The following is a 17,858-nucleotide window of genomic DNA, read 5'->3' on the forward strand; positions in this document are numbered from 1 at the left end:
AAGTTAGCTGCAATACAACTGGTATTAGTAATGTTGCTTTCAGAAATTTGGAGTGCCAGCTTGCTGCAATACAACTGGTATTAGTAATGTTGCTTTCAGAAATCTGGAGTGCCAGTTAGCTGCAATACAACTGGTATTAGTAATGTTGCTTTCAGATATCTGGAGTGCCAGTTAGCTGCAATACAACTGGTATTAGTAATGTTGCTTTCAGAAATCTGGAGTGCCAGTTAGCTGCAATACAACTGGTATTAGTAATGCTACTTTCAGAAATCTGGAGTGCCAGTTAGCTGCAATACAACTGGTATTAGTAATGGTACTTTCAGAAATCTGGAGTGCCAGTTAGCTGCAATACAACTGGTATTAGTAATGTTGCTTTCAGAAATCTGGAGTGCCAGTTAGCTGCAATACAACTGGTATTAGTAATGTTGCTTTCAGAAATCTGGAGTGCCAGTTAGCTGCAATACAACTGGTATTAGTAATGTTGCTTTCAGAAATCTGGAGTGCCAGTTAGCTGCAATACAACTGGTATTAGTAATGTTGCTTTCAGAAATCTGGAGTGCCAGTTAGCTGCAATACAACTGGTATTAGTAATGTTACTTTCAGAAATCTGGAGTGCCAGTTAGCTGCAATACAACTGGTATTAGTAATGTTACTTTCAGAAATCTGGAGTGCCAGTTTGCTGCAATACAACTGGTATTAGTAATGTTGCTTTCATAAATCTGGAGTGCCAGTTAGCTGCAATACAACTGATATTAGTAATGCTGCTTTTAGAAATCTGGAGTGCCAGTTTGCTGCAATACAACTGATATTAGTAATGTTACTTTCATAAATCTGGAGTGCCAGTTTGCTGCAATACAACTGGTATTAGTAATGTTACTTTCAGAAATCTGGAGTGCCAGTTAGCTGCAATACAACTGGTATTAGTAATGTTACTTTCAGAAATCTGGAGTGCCAGTTTGCTGCAATACAACTGGTATTAGTAATGTTGCTTTCATAAATCTGGAGTGCCAGTTAGCTGCAATACAACTGATATTAGTAATGCTGCTTTTAGAAATCTGGAGTGCCAGTTTGCTGCAATACAACTGGTATTAGTAATGTTACTTTCATAAATCTGGAGTGCCAGTTTGCTGCAATACAACTGGTATTAGTAATGTTACTTTCAGAAATCTGGAGTGCCAGTTTGCTGCAATACAACTGGTATTAGTAATGTTGCTTTCAGAAATCTGGAGTGCCAGCTTGCTGCAATACAACTGGTATTAGTAATGTTGCTTTCAGAAATCTGGAGTGCCAGTTTTGTGCAATACAACTGGTATTAGTAATAATGTTGCTTTCAGAAATCTGGAGTGCCAGTTTGCTGCAATACAACTGGTATTAGTAATAATGTTGCTTTCATAAATCTGGAGTGCCAGTTTGCTGCAATACAACTGGTATTAGTAATGTTACTTTCAGAAATCTGGAGTGCCAGTTTGCTGCAATACAACTGGTATTAGTAATGTTGCTTTCAGAAATCTGGAGTGCCAATTTTGTGTAATACAACTGGTATTACTAATGTTGTTTTCAGAAATCTGGAGTGCCAGTTAGCTGCAATACAACAGGTATTACTAATGTTGCTTTCAGAAATCTGGAGTGCCAGTTTGCTGCAATACAACTGGTATTAGTAATGTTGCTTTCAGAAATCTGGAGTGCCAGTTTGCTGCAATATAATTGGTATTAGTAATGTTACTTTCAGAAATCTGGAGTGCCAGTTAGCTGCAATACAACTGGTATTAGTAATGTTGCTTTCAGAAATCTGGAGTGCCAGTTAGCTGCAATACAACTGGTATTAGTAATGTTACTTTCAGAAATCTGGAGTGCAAGTTAGCTGCAATACAACTGGTATTAGTAATGTTGCTTTCAGAAATCTGGAGTGCCAGCTTGCTGCAATACAACTGGTATTAGTAATGTTGCTTTTAGAAATCTGGAGTGCCAGTTTGCTGCAATACAACTGGTATTAGTAATGTTGCTTTCAGAAATCTGGAGTGCCAGCTTGCTGCAATACAACTGGTATTAGTAATGTTGCTTTCAGAAATCTGGAGTGCCAGTTAGCTGCAATACAACTGGTATTAGTAATGTTGCTTTCATAAATCTGGAGTGCCAGCTTGCTGCAATACAACTGGTATTAGTAATGTTACTTTCAGAAATCTGGAGTGCCAGTTAGCTGCAATACAACTGGTATTAGTAATGTTGCTTTTAGAAATCTGGAGTGCCAGCTTGCTGCAATACAACTGGTATTAGTAATGTTGCTTTCAGAAACCTGGAGTGCCAGCTTGCTGCAATACAACTGGTATTAGTAATGTTGCTTTCAGAAATCTGGAGTGCCAGCTTGCTGCAATACAACTGGTATTAGTAATGTTGCTTTCATAAATCTGGAGTGCCAGCTTGCTGCAATACAACTGGTATTAGTAATGTTACTTTCAGAAATCTGGAGTGCCAGTTAGCTGCAATACAACTGGTATTAGTAATGTTGCTTTTAGAAATCTGGAGTGCCAGCTTGCTGCAATACAACTGGTATTAGTAATGTTGCTTTCAGAAATCTGGAGTGCCAGCTTGCTGCAATACAACTGGTATTAGTAATGTTGCTTTCAGAAATCTGGAGTGCCAGTTAGCTGCAATACAACTGGTATTAGTAATGCTACTTTCAGAAATCTGGAGTGCCAGCTTGCTGCAATACAACTGGTATTAGTAATGTTGCTTTCAGAAATCTGGAGTGCCAGTTAGCTGCAGGTCTCATGCCACTAATTAACCAATGGCTGCTCGTAGCCCTCAATTTAAATGCCCAGCAAGAACCAATGAAATTTTTTAAATATTATTTTTCTCAGGTGCTCCCTGTTTGAGGGCGTAATCACCTGGGTCAGAGGTGAGACCAACATGTGGTCTTTTGTTTACTACTTAGCGGCTGTGTACCTGTGGGTTTATTCTGTGTGTTAATGGATGTTCTAATCTTGGTGTTTTTCCAGTGATTTCTCTTGGTGCAATCCAAATACAGTAGGTGTGTCTTGTTTACCTGAGATTTGCAAAAGTTTGAGCTGGCCAACATGTTAGTTTTTTTCATATGGTTGATTACTGGCATGTTGATTTCCCATTTTTGAGCCATATTTTCAACTTTCTTCGTCATTTTCATATAGCAATCTCGTCATATGTTAACATTGTCGTCTATGGAAATTCAATTAGTGGTATGAGCCCTGAAGTAACAGTTTGCCTAGGACCACCTGAGGTTGTTGTTTTAACCATAATTATGGCTCTATTCACTGGAATTTAGTCATTTTTGGCAGATCTCATCTTACATAACCAAAGTTTACTTTGACCTAATTATTATAATTTTTGACCTCTCCTGACCTTGCATAGATCTGATAATTATGAGGTTGTGTGTTCAAGCACACATTTCATGAGATCAGCTCCATTGATTTGGCAGGTATAGTGCAAAGTAACTGGGAATCTTTTTTATTTTTATTTTACCACTTTTCTTGCTTTGTATTCAACTATTTAGACACAATGGAGTAATTTTTTATCCAGAAATGTTATATTTTGCTATGCGTTTCACCCATTTCTGTCAATCTCTTATATCTTGGTTGAAGATTTTGAAAATTTGTAATTCGGTATATTTTTTGTCCTAATCTTATTAATTGGCTGTGGTTGGGCTGTGGTCTGTAAATATAAATGTTTTTATTAAACTGGTCCAAAAATTTTATTCATTCATCAATGAATTATTCATGTCACCACTAATTTCAATGGCTCTAGGAATTCTGAGAAAAATGCTTAATCCCATTTTATGGGTTTTTTGTCTTATTTTCACATTATGGCAGACAAACTTAACAATTTGTAGTGCGGTCATTTCTAATGTACCGTATTCAAAGTTTAATGAGGTCAAAATCCCAAATATTTAAATAAATTATCAAAATTGTGTTGTGTATCTTGTCACTGACAAGAGATTTGCATACTGTCAGTATATTAGCCAAGTATTACAACTCTTTCAATTTCACAATTATTGCTCTTTTCTCAGAATTTTTGTGAATAGTTAGCTAATTAATCCCATCTTGAGTTTATTATTGAACAGTGCATGTATCCCCCCCCCCAATTAATCAGAAATCCTGTTGATTTGAATTTAATTTGATCAGGGATGTGTAATACAAGTATTTTATATTTAGATCCTTTTCTTGTTTGTATATTTTTATTTTTATTAGCTCCGCTGTCGACTTTGTCGAGCGGAGCATATCATATGAGTGATTGTCCGTCGTCGTCCGTCGTCGTCGTCCGTCGTCGTCGTCCGTCGTCCGTCGTCCGTGTCAATGTTTTACTTTTTCGACTTCTTCTTGAAAACTACAAGCCTGAATGCTTTGATACTTGGTGTATATGTACCTTGGGTAGACCTCTCTCAGATTTGTTCATTTCATGATGATATCTTTCTTCAATTCTCTAATTTTGGTGAATATTTTTGTCATTTTTAGTAAAAAGTGATATTTTCGACTTCTTGTTGAAAACCGCAAGTCCAATTGCTTTGATATTACGTATATAGGTACTACATGTTGACCTCTCTCAGATTTGTTCATTTTGTAATGATATCTTTAATTCTCTAATTTTGGTGAATATTTTTGTAATTTTTGGTAAAAAGTGATGTTTTCGACTTCTTGTTGAAAACCGCAAGTCCAATTGCTTTGGTATTACATATATAGGTACTACATGTGGACCTCTCTCAGATTTGTTCATTTTGTAATGATATCTTTAATTCTCTAATTTTGGTGAATATTTTTGTAATTTTTGGTAAAAAGTGATGTTTTCGACTTCTTGTTGAAAACCGCAAGTCCAATTGCTTTGGTATTACATATATAGGTACTACATGTGGACCTCTCTCAGATTTGTTCATTTTGTAATGATATCTTTAATTCTCTAATTTTGGTGAATATTTTTGTAATTTTTGGTAAAAAGTGATGTTTTCGACTTCTTGTTGAAAACCGCAAGTCCAATTGCTTTGGTATTACATATATAGGTACTACATGTGGACCTCTCTCAGATTTGTTCATTTTGTAATGATATCTTTAATTCTCTAATTTCGGTGAATATTTTTGTAATTTTTGGTAAAAAGTGATATTTTCGACTTCTTGTTGAAAACCGCAAGTCCAATTGCTTTGGTATTACATATATAGGTACTACATGTGGACCTCTCTCAGATTTGTTCATTTCATAATGATATCTTTAATTCTCTAATTTTGATGAATATTTTTGTAATTTTTGGTAAAAAGTGATATTTTCGACTTCTTGTTGAAAACCGCAAATCCAATTGCTTTGATATATTATACATATAGGTACTACATGTGGACCTCTCTCAGATTTGTTCATTTTCTAATGATATCTTCTGTTCTTTAATTGCCATGTGCATTGCTAACAGCGGAGCTATCTCAGCCGACAGGCTGCTTGTTTCTTTTTAAATCATAAAATTGTTTCGTTGAACTACTTTTTTTCACATAAGATTTGATTAAGTTTTTTATGTTGAGCAAATTCTATGTGTGGCCATGGTAAATCAAACCACTGTTGTGTTTTGGTATATCCAAGGTTGCCCGTCACAGGTCTCCGGCCTAAATGCAGATACCGTGGAATTGTTTTTTTGTTTTTAATTAATTGGAGAAATAATGAGCTGATGAATTGAGACTTTTGATTCAGTAGAATTTTTTTTTTTTTTTTAAATTATAGTGATAAACTACTTTTAATTGTCATTATTCTATGTATTATTTCTAGAAATTAATTAAAATTACTAATCATGCCAAACGTTGGTCTGTACTTGTTTGTGGTGAATGAGAACATTATATTTTACAGTACTGCATCTAATAATCAGGCTTATATTCATTGCCTACCATCTATTTTGGTGTTATGCTGAGTGTGTATGTTGCCACTTTCTACAACTAATTGTCTGGGTATAGGGCGTCACCAAGTGGTAGATTTTGATAAATAACTCCCAGGGTTTAAATTTTGGGGATTTTTTTTGCATGGGAAATTACTCGTCTAATGATATTCCATCATATATAAGATCAACAAGAACTTTATTAAACCTTCTTATTTCTCTGAAGGTCTCATGCCACTAATTAACCAATGGCTGCTCGTAGCCCTCAATTTAAATGCCCAGCAAGAACCAATGAAATTTTTTAAATATTATTTTTCTCAGGTGCTCCCTGTTTGAGGGCGTAATCACCTGGGTCAGAGGTGAGACCAACATGTGGTCTTTTGTTTACTACTTAGCGGCTGTGTACCTGTGGGTTTATTCTGTGTGTTAATGGATGTTCTAATCTTGGTGTTTTTCCAGTGATTTCTCTTGGTGCAATCCAAATACAGTAGGTGTGTCTTGTTTACCTGAGATTTGCAAGAGTTTGAGCTGGCCAACATGTTAGTTTTTTTCATATGGTTGATTACTGGCATGTTGATTTCCCATTTTTGAGCCATATTTTCAACTTTCTTCGTCATTTTCATATAGCAATCTCGTCATATGTTAACATTGTCGTCTATGGAAATTCAATTAGTGGTATGAGCCCTGAAATACAACTGGTATTAGTAATGTTGCTTTCAGAAATCTGGAGTGCCAGTTAGCTGCAATACAACTGGTATTAGTAATGTTGCTTTCAGAAATCTGGAGTGCCAGTTAGCTGCAATACAACTGGTATTAGTAATGTTGCTTTCAGAAATCTGGAGTGCCAGTTAGCTGCAATACAACTGGTATTAGTAATGTTGCTTTCAGAAATCTGGAGTGCCAGTTAGCTGCAATACAACTGGTATTAGTAATGTTGCTTTCAGAAATCTGGAGTGCCAGCTTGCTGCAATACAACTGGTATTAGTAATGTTGCTTTCAGAAATCTGGAGTGCCAGCTTGCTGCAATACAACTGGTATTAGTAATGTTGCTTTCAGAAATCTGGAGTGCCAGTTTGCTGCAATACAACTGGTATTAGTAATGTTGCTTTCAGAAATCTGGAGTGCCAGTTAGCTGCAATACAACTGGTATTAGTAATGTTACTTTCAGAAATCTGGAGTGCCAGTTTGCTGCAATACAACTGGTATTAGTAATGTTACTTTCATAAATCTGGAGTGCAAGTTAGCTGCAATACAACTGGTATTAGTAATGTTGCTTTCAGAAATCTGGAGTGCCAGCTTGCTGCAATACAACTGGTATTAGTAATGTTGCTTTCAGAAATCTGGAGTGCCAGTTAGCTGCAATACAACTGGTATTAGTAATGTTGCTTTCAGAAATCTGGAGTGCCAGTTAGCTGCAATACAACTGGTATTAGTAATGTTGCTTTCAGAAATCTGGAGTGCCAGTTAGCTGCAATACAACTGGTATTAGTAATGCTACTTTCAGAAATCTGGAGTGCCAGTTAGCTGCAATACAACTGGTATTAGTAATGGTACTTTCAGAAATCTGGAGTGCCAGTTAGCTGCAATACAACTGGTATTAGTAATGTTGCTTTCAGAAATCTGGAGTGCCAGTTAGCTGCAATACAACTGGTATTAGTAATGTTGCTTTCAGAAATCTGGAGTGCCAGTTAGCTGCAATACAACTGGTATTAGTAATGTTGCTTTCAGAAATCTGGAGTGCCAGTTAGCTGCAATACAACTGGTATTAGTAATGTTGCTTTCAGAAATCTGGAGTGCCAGTTAGCTGCAATACAACTGGTATTAGTAATGTTACTTTCAGAAATCTGGAGTGCCAGTTAGCTGCAATACAACTGGTATTAGTAATGTTACTTTCAGAAATCTGGAGTGCCAGTTTGCTGCAATACAACTGGTATTAGTAATGTTGCTTTCATAAATCTGGAGTGCCAGTTAGCTGCAATACAACTGATATTAGTAATGCTGCTTTTAGAAATCTGGAGTGCCAGTTTGCTGCAATACAACTGATATTAGTAATGTTACTTTCATAAATCTGGAGTGCCAGTTAGCTGCAATACAACTGGTATTAGTAATGTTGCTTTCAGAAATCTGGAGTGCCAGTTAGCTGCAATACAACTGGTATTAGTAATGTTGCTTTCAGAAATCTGGAGTGCCAGTTAGCTGCAATACAACTGGTATTAGTAATGCTACTTTCAGAAATCTGGAGTGCCAGTTAGCTGCAATACAACTGGTATTAGTAATGGTACTTTCAGAAATCTGGAGTGCCAGTTAGCTGCAATACAACTGGTATTAGTAATGTTGCTTTCAGAAATCTGGAGTGCCAGTTAGCTGCAATACAACTGGTATTAGTAATGTTGCTTTCAGAAATCTGGAGTGCCAGTTAGCTGCAATACAACTGGTATTAGTAATGTTGCTTTCAGAAATCTGGAGTGCCAGTTAGCTGCAATACAACTGGTATTAGTAATGTTGCTTTCAGAAATCTGGAGTGCCAGTTAGCTGCAATACAACTGGTATTAGTAATGTTACTTTCAGAAATCTGGAGTGCCAGTTAGCTGCAATACAACTGGTATTAGTAATGTTACTTTCAGAAATCTGGAGTGCCAGTTTGCTGCAATACAACTGGTATTAGTAATGTTGCTTTCATAAATCTGGAGTGCCAGTTAGCTGCAATACAACTGATATTAGTAATGCTGCTTTTAGAAATCTGGAGTGCCAGTTTGCTGCAATACAACTGATATTAGTAATGTTACTTTCATAAATCTGGAGTGCCAGTTTGCTGCAATACAACTGGTATTAGTAATGTTACTTTCAGAAATCTGGTGTGCCAGTTTGCTGCAATACAACTGGTATTAGTAATGGTACTTTCAGAAATCTGGAGTGCCAGTTAGCTGCAATACAACTGGTATTAGTAATGTTGCTTTCAGAAATCTGGAGTGCCAGTTAGCTGCAATACAACTGGTATTAGTAATGTTACTTTCAGAAATCTGGAGTGCCAGTTAGCTGCAATACAACTGGTATTAGTAATGTTACTTTCAGAAATCTGGAGTGCCAGTTTGCTGCAATACAACTGGTATTAGTAATGTTGCTTTCATAAATCTGGAGTGCCAGTTAGCTGCAATACAACTGATATTAGTAATGCTGCTTTTAGAAATCTGGAGTGCCAGTTTGCTGCAATACAACTGATATTAGTAATGTTACTTTCATAAATCTGGAGTGCCAGTTAGCTGCAATACAACTGGTATTAGTAATGTTGCTTTCAGAAATCTGGAGTGCCAGTTAGCTGCAATACAACTGGTATTAGTAATGTTGCTTTCAGAAATCTGGAGTGCCAGTTAGCTGCAATACAACTGGTATTAGTAATGCTACTTTCAGAAATCTGGAGTGCCAGTTAGCTGCAATACAACTGGTATTAGTAATGGTACTTTCAGAAATCTGGAGTGCCAGTTAGCTGCAATACAACTGGTATTAGTAATGTTGCTTTCAGAAATCTGGAGTGCCAGTTAGCTGCAATACAACTGGTATTAGTAATGTTGCTTTCAGAAATCTGGAGTGCCAGTTAGCTGCAATACAACTGGTATTAGTAATGTTGCTTTCAGAAATCTGGAGTGCCAGTTAGCTGCAATACAACTGGTATTAGTAATGTTGCTTTCAGAAATCTGGAGTGCCAGTTAGCTGCAATACAACTGGTATTAGTAATGTTACTTTCAGAAATCTGGAGTGCCAGTTAGCTGCAATACAACTGGTATTAGTAATGTTACTTTCAGAAATCTGGAGTGCCAGTTTGCTGCAATACAACTGGTATTAGTAATGTTGCTTTCATAAATCTGGAGTGCCAGTTAGCTGCAATACAACTGATATTAGTAATGCTGCTTTTAGAAATCTGGAGTGCCAGTTTGCTGCAATACAACTGATATTAGTAATGTTACTTTCATAAATCTGGAGTGCCAGTTTGCTGCAATACAACTGGTATTAGTAATGTTACTTTCAGAAATCTGGTGTGCCAGTTTGCTGCAATACAACTGGTATTAGTAATGGTACTTTCAGAAATCTGGAGTGCCAGTTAGCTGCAATACAACTGGTATTAGTAATGTTGCTTTCAGAAATCTGGAGTGCCAATTTTGTGTAATACAACTGGTATTACTAATGTTGTTTTCAGAAATCTGGAGTGCCAGTTAGCTGCAATTGAACTGGTATTTAGTAATGCTACTTTCAGAAATCTGGAGTGCCAGTTAGCTGCAATACAAGTGGTATTAGTAATGTTGCTTTCAGAAATCTGGAGTGCCAGTTAGCTGCAATACAACTGGTATTAGTAATGTTGCTTTCAGAAATCTGGAGTGCCAGTTAGCTGCAATACGACTGGTATTAGTAATGTTGCTTTCAGAAATCTGGAGTGCCAGTTAGCTGCAATACAACTGGTATTAGTAATGTTGCTTTTAGAAATCTGGAGTGCCAGTTAGCTGCAATACAACTGGTATTAGTAATGTTGCTTTCAGAAATCTGGAGTGCCAGTTAGCTGCAATACAACTGGTATTAGTAATGTTGCTTTCAGAAATCTGGAGTGCCAGTTAGCTGCATAACAACTGGTATTAGTAATGTTGCTTTCAGAAATCTGGAGTGCCAGTTTGCTGCAATACAACTGGTATTAGTAATGCTACTTTCAGAAATCTGGAGTGCCAGTTAGCTGCAAGACAACTGGTATTAGTAATGTTACTTTCAGAAATCTGGAGTGCCAGTTAGCTGCAATACAACTGGTATTAGTAATGTTGCTTTCAGAAATCTGGAGTGCCAGTTTGCTGCAATACAACTGGTATTAGTAATGTTACTTTCAGAAATCTGGAGTGCCAGCTTGCTGCAATACAACTGGTATTAGTAATGTTACTTTTAGAAATCTAGATCAATAATTTGATGAACAATATAATGATATTGTATTTTCACAGGCTGGGCAGTGTACAGAGCTTGATACTTTAATACCCTTGCAGTATGGTTCATCTAAACTTATTTTGGTTGGAGATCCATTACAGCTACCGGCTACTGTCATATCCAAGGTAAGTTGGGAAACCTGAAACATTACTATGTGTTATAAATTATTGTTCAGACATGCAGATGGCATTCCAACCTGGCATTGATATCACAGTGTGGGTTTCTAATACACGACATATCATTATTTCATCTATTTAACCTTTTCACCACTAAAATTTCCCTCGCCCAAATTATTTTGCTTTTTTTTTTTATTCTTCAATATTTTCAGAAAGTGAACCCTAATTTCAAAACCAACAACCAAAATTTGATTAATTTTTCAGTTTTTACTCCGAAATTTAGCTATTTTAGTCCCAATCTTCTGAGGAAAATTGCACACTATGAGCAGAACTATTTTGTAAATTTGTGATAACAAGAGGGAACTGGTGGTGAAAATGTAAATTTTCTGCATATAATAAGTAAATATGTTGCCTTTTTCTCAATAGCAGGATTTCATGACAAACAATTTATTAGTCAGAATCTACCTACTTGAAACTAATAAAAGATTTTCGATTTCCTGATCATTGTTATTATTTTCTCTAACATATCACATCAGTATATATCCTTGCTTAAGCTTGCTTATTAATTTGAAGTGACTGTTAATAAAACTGCTGCTCTTACCTGCTATCTAAATGTTATTATAGTATTAAGTAATAATAAATACCACAGCAATTATTTAATTTAAATTCACACAGAATCACTGATGTGATGAACAAATAACTCAAATATTAATAAGTCTTATTTTAATGATCCAGCACACCGATTTGGAGATTTACTTCTAATAGAGCACATGCAGTATATGTAACTATCACTCTTTTTTTGTTGACAGCATGCACAAAATTTAGGATATGGACAGTCATTATTTGAGAGATTTTATAACTATTTCAAATCCAGACCTGATAATCCAATGTTGATGCTGGATAGACAGTATAGGATGCATAAGGAAATATGTCATTTTCCAGCACAACAATTCTATGGTGGAAAGCTATCAACAAGCAGGTATGTTTCAGTCAACAGACAGGTATGTTTCAGTCAACAGGCTGGTTTGTTTCAGTCAATAGACAGGTATGTTTCAGTCAACAGGCAGGTATGTTTCAGTCAACAGGCAGGTATGTTTCAGTCAACAGACAGGTGTGTTTTAGTCAACAGACAGGTATGTTTTATTCAACAGACAGGTATGTTTTAGTCAACAGACAGGTATGTTTTATTCAACAGACAGGTATGTTTTATTCAACAGACAGGTATGTTTTATTCAACAGACAGGTGTGTTTCCGTCAACAGGCAGGTGTGTTTCAGTCAACAGGCAGGTATGTTTCAGTCAACAGACAGGTATGTTTTAGTCAACAGACAGATATGTTTTAGTCAACAGACAGGTATGTTTTATTCAACAGACAGGTATGTTTTATTCAACAGACAGGTATGTTTCAGTCAACATGAGCCATGTTTCAGTCATCTTGTAAACAGCTCTGCCTACTTGATACTAAAATTATATTTTAGAAGGATCAGTAACTTCATAACAAATCACGATTGATAATCTGTAAAATGAAAGTAGAATTCTAATCCTATTTGGTTTCAAGGTGTATAGTGATGTCAGGTGCTCTTAAATGACTGAACACTTACATCCAACACCCAACAGACATTGTGTCTCATCTAATTAATTGTCAACTTTACTTTTAGGATAAAAAAATTAGCTGTACTTGTCAAATGACAATGAGGACTTTACTATATTTGTACACAAGACTGTTATGCATGCCCAAACAACTTACTTACTTATTTTCTAGTAAAACTATGATACTTATGCTTTAGAAGATAAAGTCTATGTGTTCTCTGTGGCTTTGCAAATAGCTTATTACATTCAGCTTGTTATATAATGTAAATTGTATTTGTAATTTTGGCAAGTGATTTCTGAAATAATAGTCAAATGACAGGTGTGTTTCAGTCAACAGACAGGTATGTTTTAGTCAAATGGCAAGTGTGTTTCAGTCAACAGACAGGTATGTTTAATCAAATGGCAGGTATATTTCAGTCAACAGACAGGTATGTTTTAGTCAAATGGCAGGTGTGTTTCAGTCAAATGACAGGTATGTTTTAGTCAAATGGCAGGTGTGTTTTAGTCAAATGGCAGGTGTGTTTCAGTCAAATGGCAGATGTGTTTCAGTCAACAGACAGGTATGTTTCAGTCAAATGGCAGGTATATTTCAGTCAACAGACAGGTATGTTTTAGTCAAATGGCAGGTATGTTTCAGTCAACAGACAGGTATGTTTTAGTCAAATGGCAGATGTGTTTCAGTCAAATGGCAGGTGTGTTTCAGTCAAATGGCAGATGTGTTTCATTCAACAGACAGGTATGTTTCAGTCAAATGGCAGGTATGTTTCAGTCAACAGACAGGTATGTTTCAGTCAACAGACAGGTATGTTTTAGTCAAATGGCAGGTGTGTTTCAGTCAAATGACAGGTATGTTTCAGTCAACAGACAGGTATGTTTTAGTCAACAGGCAGGTATGTTTCAGTCAACAGCCAGGTATGTTTTAGTCAAATGGCAGGTGTGTTTCAGTCAACAGACAGGTATGTTTTAGTCAACAGACAGGTATGTTTTAGTCAACAGACAGGTATGTTTTAGTCAACAGACAGGTATGTTTTAGTCAACAGACAGGTATGTTTCAGTCATCTTGTAAGTAGCTCTGCCTACTTGATACTAAAATTATATTTTAGAAGGATCAGTAACTTCATAACAAATCACGATTGATAATCTGTAAAATGAAAGTAGAATTCTAATCCTATTTGATTTCAAGGTGTATAGTGATGTCAGGTGCTCTTAAATGACTGAACACTTACATCCAACACCCAACAGACATTGTGTCTCATCTAATTAATTGTCAACTTTACTTTTAGGATAAAAAAATTAGCTGTACTTGTCAAATGACAATGAGGACTTTACTATATTTGTACACAAGACTGTTATGCATGCCCAAACAACTTACTTACTTATTTTCTAGTAAAACTATGATACTTATGCTTTAGAAGATAAAGTCTATGTGTTCTCTGTGGCTTTGCAAATAGCTTATTACATTCAGCTTGTTATATAATGTAAATTGTATTTGTAATTTTGGCAAGTGATTTCTGAAATAATAGTCTTTCTCCTGATTAATGTGGTACAACAATGTAGGTTGTTAGTTTTGAAACAAGCCTGTGTCCATGTTGTAATTGAGGAACGCTATCATACATCCATATTTTATGTGAATTCTCATTTTTTTACAGCAATGTTCTAAAAAGAACTGATGAATATAAATTTCCATTTCATCCTTACAAAGTTATAGATGTTGTAAGGGGGCGTGAAGTCTCTCAACGACCAGGGTGAGTTAACAGCTACAGTTTTGAAACTACTGTTGAAGTCTAATAATTTTAATTTGAGTTCAATAGGCCAATTTCTGTCCATCCTGGTACAAAGATATTGGTCTGATTAAATATGGCCGACAGGTGGACATTATTGACAATTTGTTCATAAATATGCAAGTTATCTTATTTTGGACTAGCATGGTGAAAAATATATTCATATTTGTCCCCAAAAAATTATTAGTCAAATCTGCTAAAAAAGATTACATTCTCCGGTCCACTAGTTTTACAAGATATTTACCATCCATCTTATTTATTCTAGGAAGCATCTATTGGCTCATATACAGCACAGTGTTATAAAAATATTACATAAATGTACATAAAGCCTGTTTTTTGCTGCAATTTGAGGATTTTATGGCAGTCTTGAAAAAAAAAATTGTGAAAGTTGCTAACAGTTTGTGTCTAATGAGATTTGTGAAAATTGGTCTTTTGTAAAATTGAAGGAGTTTACAGTATACACTATTATAGACAATACTTTGACGAAAGCTGTACAGATTTTTTGATCAAATAGAAATAATTCCAAGGTTTAAAGTAATTGTTCCAGCATAGCAAAAAACTGCCTTGTATTTCTATGCGTTCATGATGAGATGACAAATGATCACGACAATCAAGAACTTTTGGTGCTTGGCGAAGCACCACAATCATGATAAACATTTTTGGGGGACAGCATCTCTATTTATTTTATAAATAATGTCATGACAAATGTTTTTACATTCAGTAAATTTACTTTTTAATTGTATTTCATCTTCAAAACCAGGGAGGTTGCTGGTCAGTGTCTTCTGTTCCTACATCGAGCAGCCTTGTAATCTTTTGCCATGTTCATCTCTTATTGATGTAAATAATAACCCAATGATCTCACCACAATGCTAACTATGTCAACTGTTATGGTTCTTGGCAGTCGTTCATTGTTTTTGTTTTTATTATTTCCAGACATATTGTCAACTATGAAGAAGCTGATATGATTATGAACATTCTTCGTGTTGTGGATGAAACCCAGCGTGTAATAAATGTGGGAATAATCACTCCGTACAAAGCACAGAAACAACATTTGAGACTCAAGCTAAGAGATAGGTAAATAATCTTTTTAATGTGTATTGAAAAAAACAAGATATATTGCAGCTGTCACAAACAAGATTTGTTTGATAAGTCTCTAAGAAAGGCTACATGAACATTGGACTATAATGAGAGCTAGACTTTCGTATTGTAGCTATTCAATGATCTTAATATTGTTTTGAAAACAATTTGCTACATGTTTTGACTATACAAAGGAAGTTGTAAATAATCCATATGAATCTTATTTGTGATCACTTCAACCATTTGGGAAAGTTGATCAGGTTGTTGGAACATTAATTAGGACTTTCCCAGGGAAGTTGTTCATATTAATCTTGTTTGCTCTCGCTATAATATAAATTAGTTCAAGATGTATATTTGTCAGATTTACAATTGTTTTTTAATACCTGCTATATAATTGACGGGTGCTGCAAACACGTTCATTTGAATACATATTTCAGTTGTCTTGTGACAGCTCTCGATAAGTGTACATTTTTACTGCTTTTGATTGGAAGCACATTTGTGAAATTTCACTGGAAGTAGAAAATAGATGAAAGTTGTCAATAAATTAACATTTGATTCTCCAATCTGTTTTTACTACTCAAGGAATTTTAGAGGTAACTGCCAAATTGAAATCAATACTGTGGATGGATTTCAAGGACGAGAGAAAGATATCATTATTCTGTCATGTGTAAGGGCAAAGAATGCAACAGGATCTATAGGGTAGGTTACTATACTGTGTGAACTTACAATGTTGATGTATGAACCTTCACTGTTGGTGTTGAGGAGTGAACATTCCTTGGTGAAGTTGATGAGTGAACATTCCTGGTGATGATAATGAGTAAACATTCCTGGTGATGTTAATGAGTGAACATTCCCTGGTGATGTTAATGAGTGAACATTCCTGGTAATGTTGATGTGTGAACATTCTCTGGTATTGTTGATGTGTGAACATTCCCTGGTGTTGTTGATAGTGAACATTCCCTGGTATTGTTGATGAGTGAACATTCCCTGATGATGTTGATAGTGAACATTCCCGGAAATGTTGATGAGTGAACATTCCCTGGTGTTGTTGATGAGTGAACATTTCCTGGTAATGTTGATGAGTGAACATTACCTGGTAATGTTGATGTGTGAACATTCCCTGGTAATGTTGATGTGTGAACATTCCCTGGTAATGTTGATGTGTGAACATTCCCTGGTAATGTTGATGTGTGAACATTCCCTGGTAATGTTGATGTGTGAACATTCCCTGGTAATGTTGATGTGTGAACATTCCCTGGTAATGTTGATGTGTGAACATTCCCTGGTAATGTTGATGTGTGAACATTACCTGGTAATGTTGATGTGTGAACATTCCCTGGTAATGTTGATGAGAGATCATTTCTTGATTTAGTTAGAAAATTGAGATTATTATAAGTAAATTTGAATTATGTTTTTGTCTTAGGTTTGTTGCAGATGACCAAAGATTGAATGTATCGTTGACAAGAGCAAAGTTGTCACTGTTTATCCTCGGACACCTGGATTCACTGAAAGTAAGACTTTTTTTTCAAACTTGTATAAACAATTATTATAGTCAGCATGTTGGTTTTATTAAGGTAGAGATGCAGTTTACCTGACAGGTATTTTAATTAGTTAATTAGGAAACCAAGATGACCTCCCTTGTCCACAAAACTATATATTTTCGGAAAGCTTATTGTATGAATTTTAAAATTTTGTTAGTATTTTTTTTTCGTGGACACTGTAGTTTGAAATATGCACAAAAATGTGCTTTTTTGGTCAAAAGTGATTTAAACAAAATTAGCTTCTAAACCATGCTTCTGTTTCCTGTCAAAATTGGTGTATGGGTACATCTGTTTACTATGAAGAAAGTGCCGTCTTGAAAACTGTCTACCAGTTGTCAATTTTGCAGGGCAGCAGCTCAAATTTCACTACTTCAAGTTTATGCATAAATTAACACCCAGGCTAGTTGTCTGTACGATTGTTGTAACACTGTTCAACCAAAAACAATGCCCCGACGGCGTTTTGAAGATAAACACATTGTCAATCATTTGTGAAAATTTCAAAACAAAAGGTCAAAGTGTCCAGGAGCTATTTTTTTTTAAAGTTCTGGGATGTGCACTAAAAAGAAGCCGAGATAATTGCTAATTTGCATAACAATTCACTCAGTAAGAAGTTTGCTAATGCTCATAATTAAAATGACTGTAACAGTTCCAAATTTAAATGTATTATCGTTTTGTTAAAAGTTAAATATAGTGCATAATATGGAAATCCCGTCATTTCTTTTTTTCACCATGTTTCTTTTTTATTATTTATGTACAGCCTTGCTAAATCTTGCTAAGCATTCAAAAGAGAGAATGTTTGCACCTGTTATCTATATTTTAAAATCGTTTTTTGAGTATGTTCTACTATTCACAATTCTACAAAATTTTAACAGTAAAAAGCAAAAAGCAAAAAAAAAAAAAGTTCACTCCCAAGTGCCCACGAACCT

At 35.5% G+C, this 17,858-nt stretch overlaps 1 protein-coding gene across 1 annotated transcript in view; it reads left to right on the forward strand.

Annotated features, from left to right (window-relative positions):
- LOC144356296 (helicase senataxin-like) overlaps positions 1-17,858 on the forward strand; it is a 62,301-nt gene that overhangs the window by 40,383 nt on the left and 4,060 nt on the right. Inside the window, exons 20-25 of the mRNA XM_085506032.1 lie at positions 10,846-10,953; positions 11,754-11,923; positions 14,183-14,278; positions 15,248-15,388; positions 15,974-16,090; positions 16,815-16,902. Coding sequence (XP_085362158.1) covers positions 10,846-10,953; positions 11,754-11,923; positions 14,183-14,278; positions 15,248-15,388; positions 15,974-16,090; positions 16,815-16,902 — 720 coding nt within the window. The remainder of the gene's footprint in view (positions 1-10,845; positions 10,954-11,753; positions 11,924-14,182; positions 14,279-15,247; positions 15,389-15,973; positions 16,091-16,814; positions 16,903-17,858) is intronic.

The sequence above is a fragment of the Saccoglossus kowalevskii genome, chromosome 12 (genome assembly GCF_978046115.1).
Source record: "Saccoglossus kowalevskii chromosome 12, keSacKowa6.1, whole genome shotgun sequence".
In the NCBI taxonomy this organism is placed as follows: domain Eukaryota; kingdom Metazoa; phylum Hemichordata; class Enteropneusta; family Harrimaniidae; genus Saccoglossus; species Saccoglossus kowalevskii.